The sequence below is a fragment of the Mus musculus genome, chromosome 3 (assembly GCF_000001635.26).
Source record: "Mus musculus strain C57BL/6J chromosome 3, GRCm38.p6 C57BL/6J".
NCBI classification, from domain to species: domain Eukaryota; kingdom Metazoa; phylum Chordata; class Mammalia; order Rodentia; family Muridae; genus Mus; species Mus musculus.
Genome location: NC_000069.6, coordinates 113,604,454 through 113,630,149, shown reverse-complemented (window position 1 = coordinate 113,630,149; position 25,696 = coordinate 113,604,454). Strand labels below are relative to the sequence as shown.

The 25,696-nt window shown below is 34.2% G+C and overlaps 1 protein-coding gene across 3 annotated transcripts; it reads left to right on the top strand.

Annotated features, from left to right (window-relative positions):
• On the top strand, positions 1–25,083 carry Rnpc3 (RNA-binding region (RNP1, RRM) containing 3). Of its 3 annotated transcripts, none has more exons than NM_001287015.1 (15): positions 1–287; positions 1,758–1,805; positions 5,093–5,211; positions 7,701–7,784; positions 8,207–8,318; positions 8,973–9,041; positions 9,983–10,125; positions 13,277–13,402; positions 14,639–14,787; positions 16,234–16,392; positions 18,847–18,941; positions 19,034–19,092; positions 20,980–21,112; positions 21,742–21,810; positions 22,851–25,083. In NM_001287015.1, the coding sequence occupies exons 1-14, from the start codon at positions 96–98 to the stop codon at positions 21,793–21,795; spliced, it is 1,542 nt and encodes a 513-aa protein (NP_001273944.1). In that variant the 5' UTR covers positions 1–95; the 3' UTR covers positions 21,796–21,810; positions 22,851–25,083. The 3 variants fall into 3 exon arrangements, with proteins under 3 accessions (NP_001273944.1, NP_080319.2, NP_001033785.1); NM_026043.3 differs by having other exon boundaries at positions 21,739–21,810; positions 24,503–25,083; NM_001038696.1 differs by having other exon boundaries at positions 21,739–21,810.
• The last annotated feature ends 613 nt before the right edge of the window (positions 25,084–25,696 follow it).

Sequence of the window (25,696 nt, the reverse complement as noted above, 5' to 3'; positions counted from 1 at the left end):
GGAAACTATCTTCCGCTCAGCCTCGGTGACTGCGGGAGTTCGGCCGGAAGCTTGCGCGGAGGTTCCGTCTCTGGCCGCTTCTGCAGGGAAGCTAGATGGCGGGGCCTGAGCCGCCGATGCCGCTGTCCCGAGGCGGCCCAGGCTCCGCTTCGCTTTCTCCGCCCCGGGGAGACCGCACCCTCCTCGTCAGGCACCTGCCGGCCGAGCTGACGGCTGAGGAGAAGGAGGACTTACTGAAGTACTTCGGGGCGCAGTCGGTGCGCGTCCTGTCAGATAAGGGGCGCCTGGTAAGCGTGCGCAGCGGGCGGGGCGGGGCGGGGCGGGGCGGGGCGGAGCCGGGCCGCTAGGACCGGGAGAAACAGGACTAGGCTCGCGGTCTGCGCCTGCGCAGCTTGCCTACCAGAGAGGCGAGCATGGAATTGAACCTTGAGCCAGTTAGATTAAGGCTGAGCCACGCAGGGACTGTGTAGAGGTTTCTACCGGCGAGCGCACCCGCCCGGTCGAATTCAAAACTAGCCTAGACTTGAAAATACTGTTTCTGTTAGATTCTCATAGTCGTATGCAAGGTTTTTGGTTTTGTATTTTTATTTTAAAAAATTGCTTTTAAATCCTGGGTTGTAGAGCAGGATATACATAATAGCAAAAATTTGAGTGTAATAGACTTAATAGATTAACAAAATGCAAATACAAATATCCCTTAATTCAATCTAAATACAGTAGGCTCTCCTTGAATCAGATTGGACAAATTCAGAGTTCTAATAAACAACTCAAACTTACCAGTAATATAATTTGTTCACCTTTTTCAGGATGGTATTCAAAATAGAATTCAAATGAGAAAATTAGACTTATTACTGAAATTATAGAAACAAAGCAAAAAGAGACAATGCACCTTGAGGGGTGATTTCACTGTTAGTAAATGATTTTAAATTTTATCTTGTATAGACTGAAAAGACTTTTGAGTGAGATGAAAAAGGGTATTCCATATGTATAAATTTTTCATTTTAATAATGAATCAAGCTTCTCCATGCATCACTTTTGTGTGGACATGAAACTCACAGTCTAGAAAGGCTATGCTGAGGGTTTTTTTTTTTTTTAAGGTTTTATTTATTTATTATATGTAAGTACAGTGTGGCTATCTTCAGATCTCATTATGGGTGGTTGTGAGCCAACTTGTGGTTGCTGGGATTTGAACTCAGGACCTCTGGAAGAGCAGTCAGTTCTCTCACCCGCTGAGCCATCTCACCAGCCCTAAATGTTTTAAGAGTGATCTTTTTTGGAAAGAGGAGATGCTTTAAGATTTATTATACTTTTAATTATGTTGTACATTTGTGTATATTTTGGGGGTTTGTAGGAGTACAGGTGGTTATGAAGTTGCTGAACATGGACATTGGGACATCTTCCCAATGATGCCCTTGGTAAGAGCCCTACTGACTTTTACCACTGTCCCATCTCTCTGGTCCCCAGGAGTAGAGAGTTTTTTTAAAAATTGTGGTCTGTTGAACTCTTTGCTATTATAAAATATATTGTGTTTGTCCTTATTCATTTATGTTGAGAGGCAAAGCTGAAGAGCGTGCAAGTCCAAGAAGTCTGACCCTAGAAGATTCGGAACCTCTAGACTGAAACTAGTGATCAGTTAAATAGTCTAAAATTTCCATCCTTTCCGATACTTTCATTAATATATTGCATGTTTTTAAAATGTTACTTTTTATTAGACTTTTGAAACACTGGAAATAATATGTGCCTTAATTTTATTTCAGAAACACACAGCATTTGCTACTTTCCCTAATGAAAAAGCAGCAATAAAGGTATGTCTTTTTCTTTATTGTTAAAGTTTTCAGAGATTTCTTATCCAATCTTAGGACAAAAGTGACAAGTAATAATAAACTGTCCTTTTTAAAAGCAAAATCATTTGTGTCCCAAGAGTTTTCCCAAAAGGTCACAATTGGCTTGACAGATATCAGAGCTTCTCCAGTGCTTAGATACTGAGACTTGAGAACCGTAGATTATTAAGTAAGAGAAGGATTCTAGTATAATTTAAAAAAAATTATAAAGCATATTAGATAAACATATCTAGTGTTTATGGTTCAAAAACTTTACAAGTATTAAAAGGTATAAACCCAAGGAATCATTTGTAAAAGCTATCCCTTTTGAACTAGGCCTCTGATTCATTGAATTTTGACATGAAAACAAGAAGAAATGGGTTTTTCAGGTTTAAGAAACAATGGAATTGGCCATGAAATGTGAGAAGTCTGTCAGGAGCTAACATCAGTGGTAGAACTAAAAATGTGAGATTGTATTTAAGTGGAAGAGAAGTATTAAATTTTATTTAGTAGGTGTCCTAAAAGAACTTGATACTACTGAGAAGGCTAAAAATAGGCTTAGACTGATGAAAATTTTGTCTGGTAGGGTTTATATTTATATATTAGATTTGATGTAGAGAAAAATTACAGATAGACTACATGGGAAGCTGAGGCAGAAGCAATAGGTATCTGAAAAGGGCAATAAGAAAACAAAGGGAGAGAAGTACATGTATGCTTTGGAGGAAAAGGTTTGAGTCTTATTTTACAGAAATTATTTAGTAGAGTATTGCATAGAATGCACAAGGTTCTATATCCAATCCCAGTACTACAAGAGTATAGTTTGTAGGTCTTAGTAATACAAGATTTGAGAACAAAAAGTACTTCAGGATCCTAAGTATTTTTCTTTTAAAAAAAAAAAATGTCTTTTTTGCCACTAGTACACATGTGGAGGTCAGAGGATAATAATTGGTTCCTCCTTCCACAGTCTATGTCTCAGTCTTGGCAGCAAGCACCTTTACCAGCTAAGCTGTCTTTCCATTTCTAGTTCAGAGTTCTGGGCTGTTTAGCTTCTCTGACAAAGGAATATGAGGGTCTTTGCACAGGCATGTAATGATGTCCTATGTTACCTGTTAACTTTGAGGTGTCCTTCTGTGGAAACAGTAAACATTTTAAGATATTTTCTAGAACTGAGCAAAGTTAAGAAAGTTACTCTTAGTATGTAAATGACTATGGTGGGCCAAAGGAAGATTAGCCAAGAGAAAATTTGTCTTATTAAAAAAGAAAGAAAGAAAAAGGAATTGCAAAAGTGAAAAACATGTTTTGTTTTGTTTTGTCTCTCGAGACAGGGTTTCTCTGTGTAGCCCTGGCTGTCCTAGAACTCACTCTGTAGACCAGGCTGGCCTCAAACTCAGAAATCCCCCTGCCTCTGCCTCCCAAGTGCTGGGATTAAAGGTGTGTGCCACCACGCCTGGCCGAAAAACATGTTATCTTGGTGCAAAAAATAGGTTAGAGATTTTGTGATGAAACATGCTGAAAAGTGAGCATACTCGTACTACTCAGGGTTAATCAGGGCTAAACGTTGAAACTATTAATGTTGGACTGGCTGGGTTTGTGTGACAACTTGACACAAGCTGGAGTTATCACAGAGAAAGGAGCCTCCCTTGAGGAAGTGCCTCCATGAGATGCAGCTGTGGGGCATTTTCTCAGTTGGTGATCAAGGAGGGAGGGCCCATTGTGGGTGGTGCCATCCCTGGGCTGGTAGTCTTGGGTTCTATAAGAAAGCAAGCTGAGCAAACCAGGGGAAGCAGGCCAGTAAGAAACATCCTTCCATGGCCTCTGCATCAGCTCCTGTTGCCTGACCTGCTTGAGTTCCAGTCCTGACTTTCTTTGGTGATAATCAGCAACATGGAAGTGTAAGCTGATTAAATCTTTTCTTGCCAACTTGCATCTTGGCCATGATGTTTGTGGAGGAATAGAAACCCTGACTAAGACTGTCCTGACTGGTCTGGACCTTACTGAGTAGAAGTCTTTTCATCGAACTCACAGAGATTTACCTTGCCATAGCCTGTACCTTTTCCTTCTGAGTTTTGGGAATAAATGTGCCACCATACTATGCTCAGAGATTTTTCTTAAAACAGGGAAATAACTCTTCTTTTTGAGGGAGGAATACCATAACTTTAAAAATATTATATCTTATCTCAGTTACTAACAGGTCTCAGTCAAATTGCACACAATAAACATATATAAATGTTTTAGTTTAAAGTGTGTCATGTATGGTATTATCTTCATGGTACTTGATTATGATTGCAAATATATAAAACATGAAAAGACCTAAAAATCTGAATTCAGATCTCAACCATTTCTGATAAGAGATATTAAACTTGTTTATATCCATATTTTGGATTATAATTGACTACATGATTTTATATGATTATTAGGGGATGTGATTCCTCTACTTGAATGAAGCTGTAAAACAGAACACTTTCCTTTATATATCTAGAGCAGTGCTGCTCAATCTGTGTCTCGCAAACCCTCCGGGGATCTAATATCAGATAACCTTCAGGTATATATAAACACCAGATATATAAATATCAGATATATTTCCATTCACAAAGTAGCAACATTATGGTTATAGCATAGCAACATGTTTGGGGTCATTACGACATGAGAAACTGTACTTAATGGTTTCAGCATTAGGAAGGTTGAGAGCCACTGATTTAGAGTGTAGCTAAAGAAGACTTGATAAAGGATGGGCTGTAGTAAATAAGTCTAAACTTCTGGATTTAGGTAAATATACAGACTTAATTTGTGATAACAGATGTAAAGTGGAGCATATAGGTGCAAATGCTAATGTTTGAGAGTACACAGTTCACATTTAGTCTCATGTGTCTCAAAGTAGATAGAAAGCAAGGTAATAGTCTAAGAGAATGGGAGAAGAAACTGTGAGACTACATATCAAGGAAAACATACAAAAATTTCTCTTAGAGATTAGTGCAATTTAGGCCAAGATTGTGATTGTATAATTTTATCTGTTGTCAGCAAAGGTCACCTTGAGATTTTTGTAGTTGGAATTTATTGGTAACCGGAACACTTAATTATTTTTGTTTTATCACGTACAAGCAAAGTTAACAGAGATTTCATTTTACTAGAGTACTTTGATTAGTAATAATGGTAAAATAGCCCATGATAAGACATAACTAAAGAAATTTAGTTAAAAAAGTATAAATTATCGTCTTTTAAACTGAGTAACAAGCGTTTTGTTTTTTGTATTATATTTTGTATTGTATCTAAAGGCACTGACGAGACTCCATCAGCTGAAACTTCTAGGTCATACTTTAGTTGTTGAATTTGCAAAAGAGCAAGATCGAGTTCACTCCCCATGTTCCACCTCAAATACAGAGAAAAAGAAAAGGTATGCAGACATTCAGGTGTTCCTACCATTTTGAAATAAGTGTGTTTGTGAGTGTGTGTGTGTTTTTCAGTGATTTTTATAGTTATTGCATTGTTGACAAATACATTGAAAGCATAATAAAATGTTTCTCTAGTAAATTTAAAAATTAAGTACTATTTTTCCTTCTAGTTGTGCTGAGGACTGAGGTTTGAAAGATTAACAAATGAAGTGGAAAAGAAGTAGGGTGGATGGCATTATGCATGTAGTGGAAGAAGGACAACTGCAGGCTAATTACCCACTGTCCAAAGTGTATGGGATTTATAAAGAGTTTTATTCATTTGTAATATCCACCAATACATGATTCTTTGAAGTATTATCCTAAGCCTAAACATGAAATTCATTTGTTTCATATCTTCCTGTATACATTTCCTGAAGGTAATTTATAGAGCACTTTCAATATGTCCATGGTTTGTGATCTATTATTACTAGAGGTTACCAAAAAAATCTTCTAAATGGTACTATCATGTTACCTCAGTTTCAAACTTCATAGCATTACAGATTCCATCCTGTAGTAATAACACTCTATTAGAGATAATAATCAGTAGAAAATTACAGCTTCTTTGTTGGTGTTCTCACATTTAGACTCTTGATAATGTTTGGCTGTGGGTCTATGTACGTGTTCACATCTGCTGCAGGAGGAAGCTCTGATAACTAAATATGTCCTATGACAATAGCAGAATATCATTAGGATTGATTTATTGACACTTTTTTTTTAGATCTGTAAGTAATATTTGCTTTTACCCTAGGTCTCTGGGCTATCTAGTCTCTGGTTCTTGGTTACCCAAGCAGTGTCAGGCATGGGTTCCCTCTAGCTCTCGTGGAGTAGGCCTTAAGTCAAATCAGACATTGATTGGCTACTCTCCCAGGTTCTATGCCACTATTGCTGTAGCATATTTTGCAGGCAGGACAGATTATAGCTCAAAGGGTTGCTGTCCACATTTCTCTTTCAGAATCCTGTGGAGTATCTTCACACTAAAGGCACTAGAATGTAGGGGTGAAGGCTCTATGTAGGCATCAGCTTGACTTGTCCCTTCTTGTTCAGTGAGTTTTGTGGGTGTTGTCCTTGGCAGTGGAACCCCACTGTCAGTTTGTAAAGAGTAATCCTTCTTAACAGCCTGGGATGTTGGGAATTGCCATGAGATTCCCATGGCCAACAACTCTATTGAATGTAACCTAGTCCTGTCCTTAAGGCCTTGACAGGATGGCAAGATGAAATTCGATGTCACTCATTACTAGGTACTTCATTAGGATCATCTTCATAGATTCCAGGAAGTTGCCATTTTACTCGTTTTTCACACCACCTCTCAAGTGCTTCAAGTTCTGGCTGTTTTTCCCCCAACTTTCTCCCTCAATTCTATCTCCCCTCGATCACAGCCTGATTCCCATACACAAATCCCCTCTTGTCCTTAGTCCCATCAAATCCCTCCCCTCAGAGCTCAGGAACTCTCAAGGAAGAAAAGACAGAGTTTAAGAGCCAAGGCGAAGGTAGAGGATACCAGAGGAGCAAGGCCCTCTGAATTGACTAAACAAGGTGCATGTAAGCTCAAAGAAACTGAAGCAGCAGACACAGGCCTGTATGGGTCTTCACCAGATCTTCTGTGTATATATTGTATCTATTGGCTTGATATTTTTATAGGACTCCAGACTGAGAACAAGTGGGTCTCTGACTCTTCTTGCAACTTTCTTCCTCCCCTTGGGTTGTTGTGTCCTACATAAATATAAAAGTTTTTGCTTTATCTTATATTTTTATTTTGTCATATTTGGTTGTTATCTCTTTGAAGTCTGTTCTTTAAGTGTGAGAGACAGAAGGATCAGAGGGAAGGGGAGTTGGTGAGAAATTGGGGGTAGAGGGAGGGGAAACTATAATGAGGGTATATTGTATGAGAAACAATTTTCAATAAAGGAAAATAACGAGAAAAAAATTAGAGAACAGTATTTTAGTTCCAAGATATGCATTTTATAGTTCTTTCCCTTTGCAAAGGTTTGTTTGTTTGATTGTTTCACTAGTTGACCTCAAAGTATAATAGACCAACTACGTTCATCATCCAGGAATTTGGCTGAATTCCAGCATGCTAACCCTTTTAATGTAAGATCCAATCTTACTAGAATAAAAAATTTAGGAGATGAGGGTGAAAGAGGTAAGGCCTGCAAGTCTGTAATTTTGGGGAGATACATAAAAAGCTAAGTACCCTAAAACCCTTATAGTGTAACCTGCATTTAGTTTCTTATGACCATTTGGAATTATCATACCATGTTCATAAAGTATAAGGACTAAGTAGTTTAATTGTACTCTTCCTTCTCAGCCATGCTGTGTGAGGAGTCCTTTAAGGTTTTCTGTTTTTCTAATAACATTGTCTTCATAATGTCATGTTTGAGAAGATTATTATTTTCTATATACAGTATTTCACTTATTTGAAAGACAAGATGATCTGTGATTTTGTATGCTCTAGGTTGGATGACACTGTGGAAAATGATAAAGAGAAGAAAGAACCTGACATTTTAACAGTAGAAAATGGAATTGCACCAAATCATGGGTTTGCATTTTGTTAATTTTTTTATTTTGCCTTTGTTGCAGTGTGTGTATGTGTGTGTGTGTGTCTGTCTGTCTGTCTGTCTGTCTCTCTCTCTCTCTGTGTGTGTGTGTATTGTACATACATAATGTAAATTAGATAGTTTTGAGAGTCAGCTTTTTCTAATGTCATGTATAATTTAATGTGTTGAATACATGTTTTGGGGTATTACTTTTTTTTTTCACTGAATTTAATAAAGATATGTCTGTTAAAGTGTTCAGGAATATAAGTGAATTCTGAAAAGAAATGCTTTTGTATTTCTTAAGGTAATAGGAATATTAAGTAGTCAGTTTTCTGTGTTAATAGATTATCTGAAGTGAGTTATGGATTTGGAATTACTAAAATGTAATGAGCAAGTACCTTAATTCATTTTTCTTTTTTTGTAGGCTGACTTTTCCTCTGAATTCATGCCTTAAATATATGTATCCTCCACCATCAAGCACAATCCTCGCAAATATAGTAAATGCTCTGGCAAGTGTCCCAAAATTCTATGTACAGGTGTGCATAATCAGTTTTTACTTTCAGTATGAAGTTTATAGTTTGGTTCCTTAGATACTGTGCTGATACTTTTATATACTTACAACATTTGAAACAACTAATTCCACACTTGATCTTAGCCAAAAGGCTGAGAAGCGATGAAACAACTAATTCCAGTCAGGCAATATTCTGTGTAATGTTTTAAATGAAATGAACTGTTACATAATACTGTCAAGTAAAGGCTTCATAAATACAGTGTAAATGGATACTAATAGAATCTAGACTGGAAAATGTAATTTAATATAAGTGTTACTTGGGTGTAGCATTGACTTTTAGAAATCCTTAAAGAAAAGATAAGGCATTTTTGAAATACTTAACAGAATGTTACTTCTCTGAAGTATAAAAATATGTGATATGTATTTTCTTTAATCTTTGTTTCATAGACTCACGGTAAAGAGGGACAATTATTTGAGAAGATTTTCAGTAGATTTTACATTGCAAAGACATTAGTAATACAATTAAAATCAATGTTTGTAGCAATGACAAACAATGTAGGATTAAAGTTGGTTTAAGAACTTTTAAGGCCAGAGAGGGACTTTGGTTTTTACTAAGTAAATCACTGATGTTCATCATAATATTAATTACATGTGACTTTTAAATATTTTGCACTTTAAGGTGCTTCATCTTATGAATAAAATGAATTTGCCCACACCATTTGGACCGATTACTGCACGACCTCCTATGGTAAGAAATACTTTGAGTTTTTAGGAGGCATAGTTTTGTTCCCTGAAAACTCTATTTTTTTCCTATAAAACTATGTTTTACAAAGTTTTTAACAGGTTTGTATTTCCTAATAGTAAAGCTGAGAAGTAAAAGTGGAAGAGAGTGAGATATGAAGGAAATGTTTTCTTAATAAAGTCCAAATTTTGTTGAGTTTTCTGTCCTTTGTAAGATAATTTAATGTAACTGAGTTATCTGAATACTCTGTTGCTGTGGTTTTCACTCAAATGCAGCTAGCTTCATTTGGTAAGAATAAATAAGGTTACAAAAAAAGTCTGTCAATAATTTACATAGCAGGCTGTTTGATCTTGAAATTATTTCACTGTGACACTATATACTTATAAGTAGTATTAGTGCAAAATTATTTTGGCTTTTAAAATACAAATAAAAGAGTTTTCTTTGGTGATAGCTACTGTTCTATTATATGAACTATTAGCTTCCTGATTTTTTATTGTAACACCACCATGGACTTGTTGCTAGATTATTTATTAAGGTAATATTAGTGTTAATACAGTAAGTTAGTTAGACCTTGTTATAGCTATTCCATTTCAAAGAATAGGGAAGGAGAGGATTGTTCATTCTTAAGATCTAATTTGTCTTTACTATGTGTCCATCCATGTGCAGATCAGATAAAAAGGGAGGATTACATTTAGATGTTTTAGGCTCATATTGCAAGGGCTAATTTACATGTTGAAATGCAAGGTATATTTGCAAGTGTTAGAAGGCCAGGGAAAATTGAAACAACAGCCATCTGTCATCACAGATGTGAGTGTATAAGAGAGAAATGGGAATCAAGTATGTCTAGGGAATGAAATTCTGTTGATGAGAATCAAGAATTTATACAAGATAGTTTGTTCTGTGAATGTCATTGGTTTCCATGGTGTTTGTTTTGTTCTTTTTAATAGTATGAGGACTATATGCCATTGCATGCACCCCTTCCACCTACATCCCCTCAACCGCCTGAGGAGCCTCCCTTACCAGATGAGGATGAGGATTTATCTAGCAAAGAATCAGAATATGAAAGCAGTGATGAGGAGGACCGACAGAGGTTTGTGATACAACACACTCATTTTTGTTCTAAGAATAAGGATGTGGGAAAAGCTTGTTCTTCTTATATTTCACATATAATTATTCAAAATTTAGAGTGCATTCAAACCTCTCTATGATCTTAAGCATATACAGTAGCTCAGTGAACATAGAAAATATGGATCTTTAGAAAAATTTTTGGAGAAAGCAATTTTTAGATTGGTAATTTTTGTATTACAGAGTACACGTGAACCTTATTGTTTATGGTTCTACATTTGTTACTTTGCTTGATAAAAATTTTGTAGCTCCAAAATTACCTGCTTTTTTTCTTTAAAAGAAAATTTTATTTTTTTCTAAATTGTATTGTTTCTTTATAAGGACCTGTTGTATTTATAAAGTGTTTTGAGGCTACGAATATAAAACAGTGTCCTGAAAAATTTGAGTCATTTGACACATAGCTTCACAAATAAGATAGATATAAAGTAGCCAGTTGTTATACTGAAGTGCCTGGGAATTAATTAACTGAGAACAAAAACTGTATTTTTATTTACAATGTGTGAGAGTACCAGCTATGTCCCTATTTTGTTAGGTCTATTGACAGTTCGTGTGACAAATCATAAGACAGCACAATATTTTACAACTGTTAAAAGAAAAGAGGAATAAAGAAATCATGGTCCCGCAGTCTCTTCTAAGTAACCTTAACCAGGTTCTACCATCCTTAAAATCAAGCCTTTCAAAATAGGCCACTGAGAAATATTTCAAATTATAGCGGTTATATCCCAACTTCTTGTTTTAACTTTCATACTAGTCACATGTACCATTTTTTATTAATGGTCTACTTATGTTTCTTGATTTTTCACACTTTCGTTTCATTACTAATTAATATATTCAAATGGTTTTCAGTTACAGTCTTTTAAGTGCAGTCTAGTGATGCTAAGCTCAAGAAAACTATACCTAAGAGAAAATTAGGCCAAAGTTGGAGTAGTATTGAATATGAGTTAAATCATTAATATTGTTAATTAAGATATCTCCCACATAAAACATAGTTATATATTATCATTTGATCATATGTTATAAGGAGAGACTTGGAGAAGCAAAACTCATAGTTGGCTGGATGTAGCATTTTATTCACTAACCAGTATTTGCTATAATTTCATAGAAAATAGCTTCACAGGTAATAAGCATATTGATTGAGTTCATATTTTGAACAGCTGATTGCCCTTTATTATATTCTCTTCAGAATGATTGCTAGAGAAGTTTTATAGGATAATTTGCACATTAGTAACTACTAATAAAACTTCCATTGGTTTACCTTGAGATTCTATATGTTTAAAGATTCTATAAATTATAAATTTTTAACAATTTTCTGACATGTAATCTAAACCTATCTTAGTACAGTAATTGGCCAAACATTTTCCTTGAAAGTCCAGAGTAAATGATTTTTACTTTGTGATTCAGGTGTGGCGTGGGTCACATTTCACAACTGTGACTCAGTTCTATTCTTATGACTGGAAATTAGCTACATTTATAGTTCCTGAATAGATGTTGCTGTGTTCCAAAAAAACTTTGTGTACATACAAGAGCAGGGAGCTAGCTTTAATTGGTCCTTGGACCAATCCCCAGCTCATGATGATGTGAATATTAATTAACTATGCACAAAAGTCACATATAAAAGGAAGTGTTAGTATGAGTCAGAATCCAATGCATATTCTTGGAAACACATATATTCAGCAATAATTTTATTTATCTGCCCATCTAGGTAGTGATTCACTACATAGTACCTCTAGTGTCTCTCCATGAAAAATCAACATGCAGGTGGGATTCAGATTACCAAGTAGGAAAGGATAGAATTTATTTCTAATAAAAACATTCTGCCACATTGTAAATTAAAGAGTAGTATAAAATGTTGCATTTTGTTAATTATTCTCTTAGAAAGTTTTATTTATTTATTAGAAATACTTAAAAAGTAAAAGTAGTGATCGTAATTAGAAAGGCAATAATATTCTATCCTAAGCTCATCTTTATTTTTGTAGGTTTCCATTTATGAAATTCTGGCCAAAATTCATCTTGAGTTTTAAAATTTTTTGATGCATATTTTTATAACCTGGGTATAAAGCAAAATCTTCAAAAAATATATATAGCTGTCATATATTTATTAATTTCTTTTTTATGCCTGTTCTTGTTTTAGAAGGCTAGTAAAGTTTAGAAGAATAATTTTACTATAGGTACATGATTTAAATATTTAAATATTGGATTTTTAATAACATTTTTGTTATTGTGTTGGTTTGGAGACATTGAGATATGGTCCTGCTCTATAGCCATAGCAGTTTTGAGTTTGCTATATCCATCAGGCCATGTTTAACTCTTCCCTGCCTTGAGCGCTGGATTGTAAGTGTATGCTGCAAGTTTTTATGAACCTTGGTTGTTGTGGGGCTTCATCCTGTGAAGCTTGTGCTGCTTCTTTCACCTATTGGGGAAAAAAGCCTCACGTCTTTATCCACGCCCTCCTCTCTCTTTTTTTTTCTGTGTGTGTTTGTATTTTTATTTTCCGTTCACGTTTCACAAGTGAAGTCGTAAGAGAGTTATTTTTAATTGCTCCTCTGTGAAAGATACCAAAGTACCTAAATAAGATTGATTGTAAACATTAACTGTTCAGAACCACACTGGAGGAAAGTTGTCCATGGGGAACCAGATGCTTGCTTATTGGAAGCAACTTTATTATTTGGAAATTTTTCTTCCTCAAGTAACCACTTTGTTCATATAATGATTTACTAGCAGTAAGTATGTACAGAACAAATATGTACTGTATAAATGTAAAATATGTAAGAATAAATGTTCTTTTTAAAGAAGTACTTTGTTCTGTTTAGTAATTAAAATAAAGACCAAAAGCAATATAATATATTTGTATCTTTTTAGTTGTATGTGATTTTATTTACCTAGCTAATACATAATGAAAGTTTTTTTTTTTAATTGATAACATAATTAGGTGGATTTTTTAAAACTAAGATTTAAATGGTGCAGGTTAATTTAGAAAGTGAATTTTTATCAATCTGATAAAGTTTATTGTTGCCCTTAAAGTTCTCCTAATTAGTTTCAAATATATGTTTTGTATTAGTGATATATAAGACATATTCTAAAATGTCAACTCTTGTTTACTTCCCTTTTCTTAAAAGAATGAACAGATTAATGGAACTAGCAAATCTTCAGCCCAAAAGACCCAAAACAGAAAAGCCACGCCACGTGAGAAAAAAGCGAAAAATAAAGGATATGTTGAATATACCTTCATCAGCTTCACATAGGTAATTTTATGTATACCTAGGAAATGAGAGTTGTCTATAAGTGCTGTATTTGCCTCAGGTTAATCTTCAGTGTGTCAGTTTGTCAGTTTACTTTGTTGACCGCTGAGTTACTATTTGCTAAGTATTTCACAATTCTCTTTTTTACCTGCATTGGATAATATTTAGTCTTCATTTCTCATTAATATCTTTTCTCTGATTAGGCATATTTACTACTTTTTACTAGTAATTGCAGTATAATTTCATTTAACTTTTCTGTTACATTAGAATGTAACAAATTACATTTTAATAGAATCTGATATAAAAATTATGAAACCGGAACCTCTTTCTGTCTTGTCTGTCTTGACATTACAAGTCCTATGCTTTTAATCCCTTAGCTGTACTGAGCAGCAGAAAGATTATAAGACATGTTTTCTAGTAGCTACATGACACAGTAAAAATGAGCTAGTTAAGACAATAATGATAATTACTTTATCCATTAAACTCAAAATATTATTTCATCATACAATCTGTATGAAAATGTTATTGAGCACTTGAACATGTTTCTTTACAGAAATTTAATAATTACATGTAGCTAATGACTGCTAAGTTGCATACTATAGCACTGATGTCACAGTGTATAATATAAATTATTAAAAAACACTGCCAGATGATATGCTATATATCTGTAATCATAGCACTTGGGAGAGGAATGCAAATGATTACAAGTTCAAAGTCATTCTCTACAACAATTGCAAGTTTATGCCTGAGTTAAATGTGCTGATAAGATAGTCTTCTGGGTAAAGTTTCCTGTGGCCAGTGGTGATGTCTTGAATTTGATCCTAAAAACGCACATGGTGGAAGGAAAGACCTGTCTACCACAGTTTGTCTTCTGAGTTAAACATGTACTCTATCACACATACAAAATAAATGTCAAACAAATAAAAATACTGTTTATATTGACTTACTAAGTACATACATGCAGATAACTCCTAATTTTTTCTTTTACAAAATGACTTATTTAAACTGTGAACATTGTTTAACCTCTACTTCCCTCGTCTATGAATTAGATGTTTAATAGTACCATTATAAACTGGTGAGCTTTATTGGCCTACTAAGTCTAGTTAGTATTTGTAGTGCCTAAAATATAGTGAATGTTTTATAAGCAATAGCCTTTTAAATGAAAGAAAATATGAAATAATGTTCTTAGAATTTTATTTGAAATTATAAACTTACATTGTGATTGTTTGTTAATACCAGTTTGCATCCTGTGCTGTTACCTTCGGATGTATTTGACCAGCCACAATCTGTAGGTAATAAAAAAATTGAGTTCAATATATCAACCAACATGCCTGCAGCATTTAACAAAGATTTGGAGACACAACCAAATAATGAAGAAGAAAATTCTGGTAAGAACATTTTAGTTATTCTATATGCTAATAACTTTTTTATGCTAACATAAATTTTTATATTAGTGTTTGTCAGCTTTATTTAAAGTATGCAGTTACAGACTGAGAATGTAACTCAGTTGGTAGAAAACACGCATGGAGCTCTGGGTGTCTCCAGTATTTTATAAAGTGAACATTCTAAGGCAAACTTGTAATTCTAGTTCATAGTAAGTGAGGGCAGGAGACTCGGAAGTTCAGGTACATTTTTGGCTAATAGTTGGAAGACAATCTAGGTTAAATGAGACTCAAAAATTAAATTATATGGTTAGGTGAGTCTTAATATCATGGATTTTCAGCTGTTATCTAAATAAAACTTAGGTTAAATGGAAAGGATGTCATTGTTGCTTTTTTGTTTTTGATGTTTGAGATAAAATCCTCTCTTCCAAAACTCTTAAACACAAGCAGTCCTCTTGTCTCCAGTGCTAAAATCAAAAATATTCACCAATATTCTTGGCTTGTTATTTTTTGCTAGTGGTCACATCTACATGAAATTTAGAGATTTTGCTGATTTAAATGCTGATAATAATAGTATTTTTTATATTAACAACTATTCATTGTCTTATTGTTAAGATATTCTATGATTTCTGAACTGTATACTTTTAAGGAAATAAGCCTTGCTACTATCCTGGAGTTGTCATTTTACAAACACACATACACACACACTCATATACACACACACACTCACATACACACACGCATGCATGGGCACATACATTTTACCTAAAACTCAAAGGAGTAAAATATTTCAATGCTTTTATTGAAACTCTTAATTTGTTACTAACAGTGGTATTTTAAAAGATCTATTTTTATCTTTTAATTACTTGTGTTGAATGTATTTGAAGGCAGATGGAAATTTGAGTAAAGATTCCTGCCTGCTGAGTACAGTTGTTTGCTGAGGCCAGAATAGGGCACGGGAACCCTGGAATTGTAGATTATCTTGAATGACTTTGATTTAGAGTACTACTAATTTTATAATTTAAATAGTTGAACATTTATTTTAACTTATTGTTAGTATTTCAGAGTGGGTGGGTTAAACAATCAATTGCTGTATACAAGTATACATTCTCTTATCTAACATTGAACATTTTGATCAGATTCCCATTGATGCATCAAATTGAATATGCTAAAGCATTTGGCTCTTTAGCTTTTTTTCTGTAGCTGCCTTCATGCTGCAATAACAGAACTGAATAGTCAAAGCCTTGGCCCGTAAAGCCATAAAACACTATTATTTGGATATTTATAGGAAAGTTTGACCTGTTTCTGTTCTGAGACACTAGAAGTGATCAAATGGTACTTTAGTAAATAGGACAGGGAAAGAAATCTAAAATACGTTTTGAAGCAAGAGTTATTTTCATTTGGTTTTTTGTTTTTCATTTTTAATGACTGATGTTAATATTGAACTCTTAGATTCACCAGACACTGGACTTGATTCAAATACAGGATTTGGCAAAATCTTCCCTAAACCTAATTTGAACATCACAGAAGAGATTACAGAAGACTCTGATGAAATACCTTCACAATTTATTTCTAGAAAAGAGTTGGAAAAGGGTCGTATTTCTAGAGAAGGTAATGTAATGACATAAACCAACACATAATTCATCTTACATTTTTGTCTTATTTCCATTTTCCATGGTTTTTGAAGTAAGAAATTTGTATGGGTCATTTCCATTAAGATAGACATGTTAGTATCTCCAATTACTTTGTTGACACTTTTTTCTTAATACCTCATATCTTATACTGGGGAAGCTCCTCACCATGCATCACAGTCAAGGTTGATTAACCAGTAAGTGCCGTGAAACTGGAGTTACTTAAGTTGACAAATTATTAATATACAATCTAAAATAGATACAAAATCACTATTAAAATTTGGTGATTAAAAATCTGAATTTAGGATATTATATCTCAACATTATTCTTTAAGAAAAAGCTTACATATTAAATTTTAATCATTTTCTATATAACAAAAGACCAGGACCTAGGCCACAAATGAGAGAGTCACTTAATTGGGCTCATGTTTTCAGAGCAATAGAATCTGGTGGCAGAACAAAGGCATCATGGTAGGAATAACTAAGAGCTCACATCTTGATCCATAAGCTGGAGGAAGGCAGAGACACACTAGGAATAACTCAAGTCTTTTGAAGCCTCAAAGGCTGCTCCTGCGGACACACCCTCCAAGGTCATACCTCCTCACCGTTCACAAACAATTCTGTCAACTTGGGACTGTATATGCACACATACGGGCCCATGGGTCCTGCGGACACCCCCTCCAAGGTCATACCTCCTCACCGTTCACAAACAATTCTGTCAACTTGGGACTGTATATGCACACATACGGGCCCATGGGTCCTGCGGACACCCCCTCCAAGGTCATACCTCCTCACCGTTCACAAACAATTCTGTCAACTTGGGACTGTATATTCACACATACGGGCCCATGGGTCCTGCGGACACACCCTCCAAGGTCATACCTCCTCACCGTTCACAAACAATTCTGTCAACTTGGGACTGTATATTCACACATACGGGCCCATGGGTCCCATTCACATTTAAACAAACATGCTACTAAATGATTTCTTTTTTATTTTAGTATTTTTTTTAAAAAATGAGTGATTTGTCATCGTTGTGTTACAAATCCCTTTCTCCACAATAATGGGGAGAATCAGCCTCAAATTAACATCTTCACATATAAAACCTAGTTTCCCAAAGCGGATTACTGGCAGTAAATATGAGGAACTGTAAAGGAGTTTGGAGACCTCTGTCTGAAATTCCTGGCTATTGATTTTGAATGCATCATCCCTACATGTGAATATGAAAGTGGCTAAGGATTTGAAAAATACATTTTCTTATTTATTTATTTATCCATTCATTCATTCTGCATCCCACTCACTGCCCCCTTCCTGTTCAACCCCTCCCACAATCCTTCTCCCTTTCCCCCTCCACTTCTCCTCTGAGGGGGTGGGGGCCCACTCGGTCTCCTCCCATTCTAGTACTTCAAGTCTCTGGGAGGCTAGGCATTTCCTCTGTCACTGAAGCCAGATGAGGCAGCCCAGCTAGAACATACCCCATATATAGGCTACAGCATTTGGGATAGCTCCCACTCTAGTTGTTTGAGATCCACATGAAGAACAACTGCACATCTGCTAGATGTGTGCGTGCATGGAGGCATAGCTCCAGCCTGTGTGTTTTCTTTTCTTGGTGCTTCAGTCTCTAAAGGGTCCAGGTTAGTTGATTCTTTTAGTCTTCCTATGGAGTTTCTTCCTCTTGTTTTCAATAAGAGTCCCTAAACTCCAACTACTCTTTGGCTGTGGGTGTTTGCAATTGTCTGAGTCAGCTGCTGAGTGGGACTTCTCAGAGGACAGCCTTGCAAGGCTCCTGTTTGCAAACATAACAGTATCATTAATAGTGTCAGGAATTGGTGCTTCTTCATAGGATGGGTCTCAAGTTGGCCAGTTATTGGTTGACCGTTCCCACAGTCTCTGCTCCATCCTAATCCCGGTATTTCTTGTAGACAGGATAAGTTTTGGGTCGAAAGTTTTATGGTTAGGTTGGTAGCCCTATCACTCCACCAGGATTCCTGCCTGGCCATAGGAGGCAACCTCCCCAGTTCATATCTACAGTGGTATGAGTCTCATTGATTCTTGGCACGTCCCCTATCCTGGGTCTCTGTCTCTTCCTAGTGATGCCTTCCCCAACCTCCACCCAGTCAGTTGCAGATTTCCATTCATTCTCATGGCCACCCACCCATCCTCCCTACCCCTACTCCCCTCCTGATCCAGCAGAGTATTTGTATAAGTGGTTATCACATATTTACGATAAAGTGACTCCTCAAAGAACTTTTAACATGGCTTTGGGATAAATTTTAGTTCTGTGTAATTGAGAAATATTGCTACTGTTGTCTGCTGTAAACATTTTTATAAAGCTTATTTTTGCCTTTTTAGCATTTACAATGGAGTGATATAATTTTACTTAAAAGTTACTAAAAAGATTGTAATTTTATATTTTTGTCTTGTTTTCTTCTTAGAAATGGAAACACTTTCAGTTTTTAGAAGTTATGAACCTGGTGAACCAAACTGCAGAATTTATGTAAAGAATTTAGCTAGACATGTTCAGGAAAAGGTAAGGTGAAATGTGCATTCAATTTTGTTACTTACTTTTCCCACTGGTTTTCTAATTTGTCTTTTTTTTTTATAAAAAATTTCTAATTTTAGGACCTTAAATTTATATTTGGAAGATACGTTGACTTTTCTTCAGAAACACAGCGGATCATGTAAGTGGTAGTTCTAATTTCATATTATGTTTTATCTGTTAGAAATTCATCACGTTTTGTTATGTTGACTTTTCTCTTTAGTGCTAAAATTTGATGAAACATCTGTTGTTTTACATAAAAGTCCTTTTAGAAGTTTAGAATAGGGATAGACAAATTTCTATATATATGAGCAAATGAAATTCTTAATATTTTAAATTAGATCATACTTGTTAGTTCAGTGTTTTTCCTACTATGAAAGCTGCTATAAAGTGTATATTAAAAAATGTTTATGGTTATACTTCTAAATCCTTATTTATAAACGCAAACTTTCTACTGTTTTGTGCCTAAGCTTTTGACACTAATGTACTTTTAATGTATTTAGTACTTTTTCACATTGCCTGAGAACTACTTGGAGAGCTTGGTTAAATGGTTTCCTTGGCCCATCTCCAAAGATAGGTTTTCTAGTTGTGTCAGGCCTCATGGATTTGCATTTCTAAAAATGACTTTAGCCATTTAATTTTATCGTAATTTTAAGTAAAACCAATCTTACCTGCCTTACACATTTTTGGATGTAATTTTGTTCGCATGTACAACTACGTACAAGGTGTATACTATAAAGGTTATATTTTCAGTATTACCTTGCCCATAGTTAGAATTTAAGTTGAAGGAAAAATTCCATTTGAAAAAAAGGTTATAGAGCCCCAAATGATTGTTATCTATAAGACCAGTAACTATATTTAAAAAAGAAGAAATTTTCACTTTATTTTTACTTGTGTGTGTGTGTAGAACACACATGTACATAGGTGGATCATTATTCTGTGTGATATACAATGCTCCTTTTTTTTTTTTACATTTGTTTGCTTGTTTGTTTGAGACAAAGGTTTGTTTATTAGCCTAGTAGTTGGCAGGTTGGTGAGTCAGGCTGGCCAGAAAGTCAGAGGCCATGTGTTTCTGCCTCTCTAGTTTTGTAATTACGAGCATATATCAATCACGCCCAGCTTTTTGTTTTGTTTTGTTTTGTTTTCTTTCTTTTTTTCAATGCGTGTTTAAAGGATTGGTCATGGTCCTTTTACAATCAAAGCAAGCTCAACTTTTCAGGTTGAGCTGTTACTTAACCTCATTAATTGATAGTGTTTGTTTTATATTTTTTAGTTCATAATATTAGATCATATTTTCATGTTATTTTTATATATAGCTCTTAAGTTTTCTCTCTGAAATGTTTATATATGAATACACTTACTGTAGAATGAATAAATGAGATATTAGGAGGATTAAACTAGGAATAACATGTGACTTAGACCCTATGCTTGGAAGAGTCATTCTGTTTCTAGGTATCATTAGTAAAATGTTAGCTTTGAATATCTGTTAAGTCCCCTATATACTCTAAAAGTTTGTAAATGTTTATAATAATATAAAGCCAATAATGTAAATCAATTACTTGGTTTCTCTTAGCCTTCTATTTATGTATTTATTTTTAAATCTGTTGAGTGTATGGTATTGAACTAATGAAAGGTATGTATAAAAAGATAAATTAAATTTGCTGGGTGGTGGTGGCACATGCCTTGAATCCCAGCAATGGAGAGGCAGAGACAGGTCTGATCTGTGAAGTGAGATTGAGGACAGCCAGAGCTACACAGAGAAACCCTGTCTTGAAAAACAAAAACAAAAGGCCTTAAGGAAACAAACAAAAACAATTTTAGTTTGCTTTGCTGGTAGTAGAACCGTAGATCATAGTACAACCACAAAGTAAGATTTTATATCCTTGCTAGTGGTATACTTTTAAAATTGTAAGTTACTTGTTAAGACCAGTACAAAATAGAATTTTCAGTTATCTAATTCCAAAGTTGAATAGTTCTGGTTTTAAAGTTGATGGGCTTTCTTTCTTTTTTTCTTCCTTTCTACATCTAGGTTTGATATTCGCTTAATGAAAGAAGGACGCATGAAAGGACAAGCTTTTGTTGGACTTCCAAATGAAAAAGCAGCCGCTAAAGCGTTGAAAGAAGCTAATGGCTATGTTCTTTTTGGAAAACCCATGGTGGTTGTATCCTTTAAACCAATCCATCCTAAAACCATATGCTTTTTAGGAGTAGGATATAAACAACTGATATCATATTACCATTAATAATATCAACAATTGTTATTCAAACTTGAGTTGTTACTAGCAGTTAAACATGCCTTAGTTCAGTCAGATGACAAACTTAACTGAAAATAATGTAACTTTAGCAAGGTAAAGTGAAATCCAGCTAAGTTTATGCACTTATGCAGCTCTAAATTATTTCCTCATGTTAAATTCAAGGCATCCTAACTAGAAATATACTTGGAGTCACTGGAAGGGATTCTACTGTAGTTTAATTGTAATTCTCATTTCTACTTTATTTCAGTGACCAAGATAGATCATTGCATAACTCTCTTGTAGTAGTAAATTCAAGGTTTAGATTAGAAATCAGTAAAAGTATGGATGAAAAAAGTGACATTATAATGAAAGTAAGACGTTCTCTATTGTTTTCAAATTGTGAAGATCATGCAAGAGTTATGGAAAATAATTTTTAAGACTTCTATGTTAGATACTGTATATTATGAATTCTTATATATTATATCTTGATTATCTAAAAAGAAAAAAAAATCACTTTTATGTTCACTATGAAAGCCTTAATGTTAACATATTAGCAGTTTGCTCGATCTGCTAGACCAAAACAGGATTCTAAAGAAGGAAAACGGAAGTGATACAAACAAATAAAGGTAAGTGTGCATAAGACATTAAGTGATAAGACATCTTCTTGGAGTGAATGTAAGAACATACAAAAGTCTTACAGATTACTAATTCAGATACGAGTTTTCAAGAAAATTTCTGTGTATACTGTTCATTCTCATGAACTTCAAAATTATAACTAGATTTTAAAGTAAGCTTGTGTGTAACAATTTTAGAGGATTTTACAGAGAGAATGCATTGGTTGTTATTTTATGTTTTTAGTATCTAATCTGTGTTGTAATCACTTGGAGAGCTTGATTAAAAACAGATTGCTGGCCCTTCCCTTCAAGAGTTTCTGAGTCAGTATTTCTGAGGTGGGTGACCAGTAACCCCATTCATCCTATCAGCAAGGGGTTTCTTAGCATGCCGTAATTGCAAGCGTTGCAAGGAGCAGTTTCTGGCAAGCCAGAGATATTTAGGTATCCTAGTACCTGACCAATTGCACAATCATTGAGTTCATAGGTAACAGTGAGGTGTTTAGTCCAAGGACCACATTTTCAGAACTGAAGCAGTTATTAAAATTCTACAGTGCTATGTACTTCGCCCATATATTATTAACATTCTTCACAAAAATAAGATTTTGAGGTATAAATTGTTTGGAACAGGTAGTTTTAATACCTAAGTGAATGAATGATTTCAAGTAGTGGAATTGAAGATTTTAAATTCTTAAGGTGTTACTTTGAAAAATCATTGGAAACAGTTGTTTCTGTATTTTTTTTTTGAGGGTGGGGGGATAGTTAGAGATATTTTACTTTTAGTTATTCTACTCTTAGAGCCTGTAAGAACATGAAAATCATTAGTCAACATTGCAGTTTAGCCAGGAAAAAAGGTATCAGAATAGAAATATTTGCTTATCCTTTAATCTCTGTGAGTTTCTTGGAATATATAAGTTTACTGTCAAGAGAGTCAAATGTCTCAAAAATGCTATACAGAAAAAATGAATTTCAGTCTGTATTTTAGTAAATTGTTTATAAATCTATTACTAAAGATTAGAAAAAAATATAAATTACATTCTGCTGTTCTTCTTTAGAAGCATTCCTGCGTAAATACTGCTGTAATACTGTCATACAAGTGTATCCTTTCTTGTATCCTTTTCGGGCAGTGGTTTTGTTTATTTCATTTTGTTTCCTAGAAGTGCGTTGTCTACTTTCTATCATTTTTCCAGATTAAGTACTTTTTATACTTTATTCAAATGAAACATTTCTCAAATTAGTTTTGTTTCCTGGACAAATGTTTTACACATATTTTAGATTCCCTGGTTAATTTTCTATGCTATCATTTAAGTCAATGAGTTTTTATCAGGGAAAGTTAGTGAATCAGGTCACTTGGAATATACAATTGCTTGACCACGGAGTGTGGTAATATTTCTTGTATATGTGGATTTCTTCAACCTAATTCAGGAACATGCTTCCTACTTTGTGTTATATCCAATTTAGGTGGTGTTCTAGTTGCATTTTTGTTGCTGTGACAAATACTCTGACAAAAAAAGCGTCTTAGTGAAGAAGAAGGGATTTATTTGTCTTAGAATTTATAGTTCATTGCTGTGGGGAGGTCAAGGCATGAACTTAAAGCATAATATCCACAGTCAAGAGGAGAGAGAAAGTAGAGCCATAGCTTGCCTAGTCTGAGCTAGCTTTTTCCTATTGTATGCTGTTCCCATTTCCTAAGGAATGGTGCTACCCACATTTGGGCTGATCTCACATTAGTGAACAGTCAAGACTAACATTGTCTAAATATTCTAGATATTGCTTTAAGACTTTTCCCAGGTAATTCAACATTGTGTCAAGTTGATAATTAAAAATTCAGCACAGTTGTTCTATATAAGATGTTGTAAAATTTGACTGGGAAATGATCTTTTTCTTTTAATAGTAAATATATTGAAAATGAACAAGATTTTTATAAAAAATCCTTAAGATACAATAAGATTGATTGAGTGCCTTTGACAAGTAGAAGGATTTGCTTTACTCTTTGTTTTTTCAAAACAAGAAAACTCCAAAAACAAAATTTAAATACACACACACACACGAAAAGAATAACAAATAAGACAAGTTTATCTAGTTATATAGTTAGTAAATTATCTTCTAGAAATAAGAACAATTATTCCATCCTGTATGATTACTAAAATTTCCCAGAACAGCCAGCTTCAAATTCTACACATTTAAATTCTGAGAATTTTAAAATACATACTAATGTATTACCCGTTGATATTTGTTTTCTGTCTTAGAGGTTGATTCTAGTGTATTAATACAGAGAGAACCACCAAGGAAGATGTCAATGTACAAATATTTCTAGAGTCTAGATTCTATCTCAGTGCTAATCAGAACCAGTGGAATAATGTCTTATAAGATAATTGAGTTTCCCTTAGTAATAGAAAGGAACATTGACAATTTTTTTTTAGAAAAATAGAAATCCAAGATTTTGTGGGAATTGTTGCTATTATAAGTGCTTTAAAACTACTCATAATTCTGTTATTGTCACTGCAAGAGTAGAAACTTACCAAAATTGAAATTGCAGTCTCTTCATATTCACAATTGAAATATTTTAGTTTTTAGTATTATAAGTAGCCTTTCTTTACATATATCTTGTACTGACATGATTCACTAATTTTCTGCAAATATTTCGGCTTTTAAAATTTAACTGAATTATTATGATTATTTTTAATGGGCCTTTGTGGTGTTTTAGGTTCCTTCTGAATTCTGTATCTTTCAAGTACTGTGGAACTTTGAGAGAAGAAATTGACCCTCTGGACTTTGGAACTGTGCGTAACAACTTTGAAAGCATTAAAAAATTAACATATCTTCAAATTAGTGTTTGGAGATACATTGTAGTAGCTTATCACATATATAATAAATTATTTTTTTCTCAACAGTGTCTAATTTTTCATTACTTGGTTTATATATCTAAGGAAGTGTAACTTAATAAATGAATTTTCATTAATAATTTTATACATTTTTTACATTCGTATATTTTTATGATACTCTTTTATTTTCCGTTCTTACCTATGTACATATGTAGGTCCATTAAACTTTTTTTACAAGAATTTATCTAGTTAATTATTTTATGAATACTTTTAATTTTTATTGACTACTTCCTACTCTCTTGATAGTGGTAGATTTGTCTGTTATAAAGTATTAATATTTGTGACCATTTCTATCTTAGAATGTGAATTTTATGTCTCTAATCTTACTTTGTGTAGAATCACTGCTCAAAGGTAAAGGCCTATCTCATAGTATATCATTCTCTTAGTAAAATTTATTTTTGGCAAAAGAAAAGATTTAGATTTTTTTTTAAATGTTATTTTTTTCACTGGTGAGTATAAAATAACCTTTTCCTTAGAGCTGCTTCCTGAAGCCGTGTGCCTTCATTGAAATATCCTTAAGAATTTTAGCTTTTTCCCCTGTAGTTATGAAGAACTCAATATAAAGTTAGACGTAGAAGTGATCCCTGGAATGTGCTGATAAATGCTTAGCTCATCAAGTAGGTAAAGAACCAGAAAGGAAGAACAAGAAGGGAAACCTTGAAATATGATGTAGACAGCAGACAAAAGAAGAGTGGATCAACATAGTAGCTCCTCCGGAGTCACTAAGTTGTTAAGACTAAAGTTTAGGTGTCCACATGATCTAGATCTGAATGAAACCAGTTAGCTAGAGAAAATGGGTCAGACTTAGTGTTCAGTAAAGTGGGAGAGAAGAATTTACTAAAAAATAAAAACAATTATCTTTCTTAGGTAAATAATAAGTATATTCTGTGTATGTTTGGTTATCTAAAAATGTAATGTTTTGCTTTGAAGTTGTATGTGAGTACATTGTATTGCATTATTATCCCAGCCACTCAGTATACAACTCTTAAAAGTGGAATAGGGGAAATGGGTCTCTT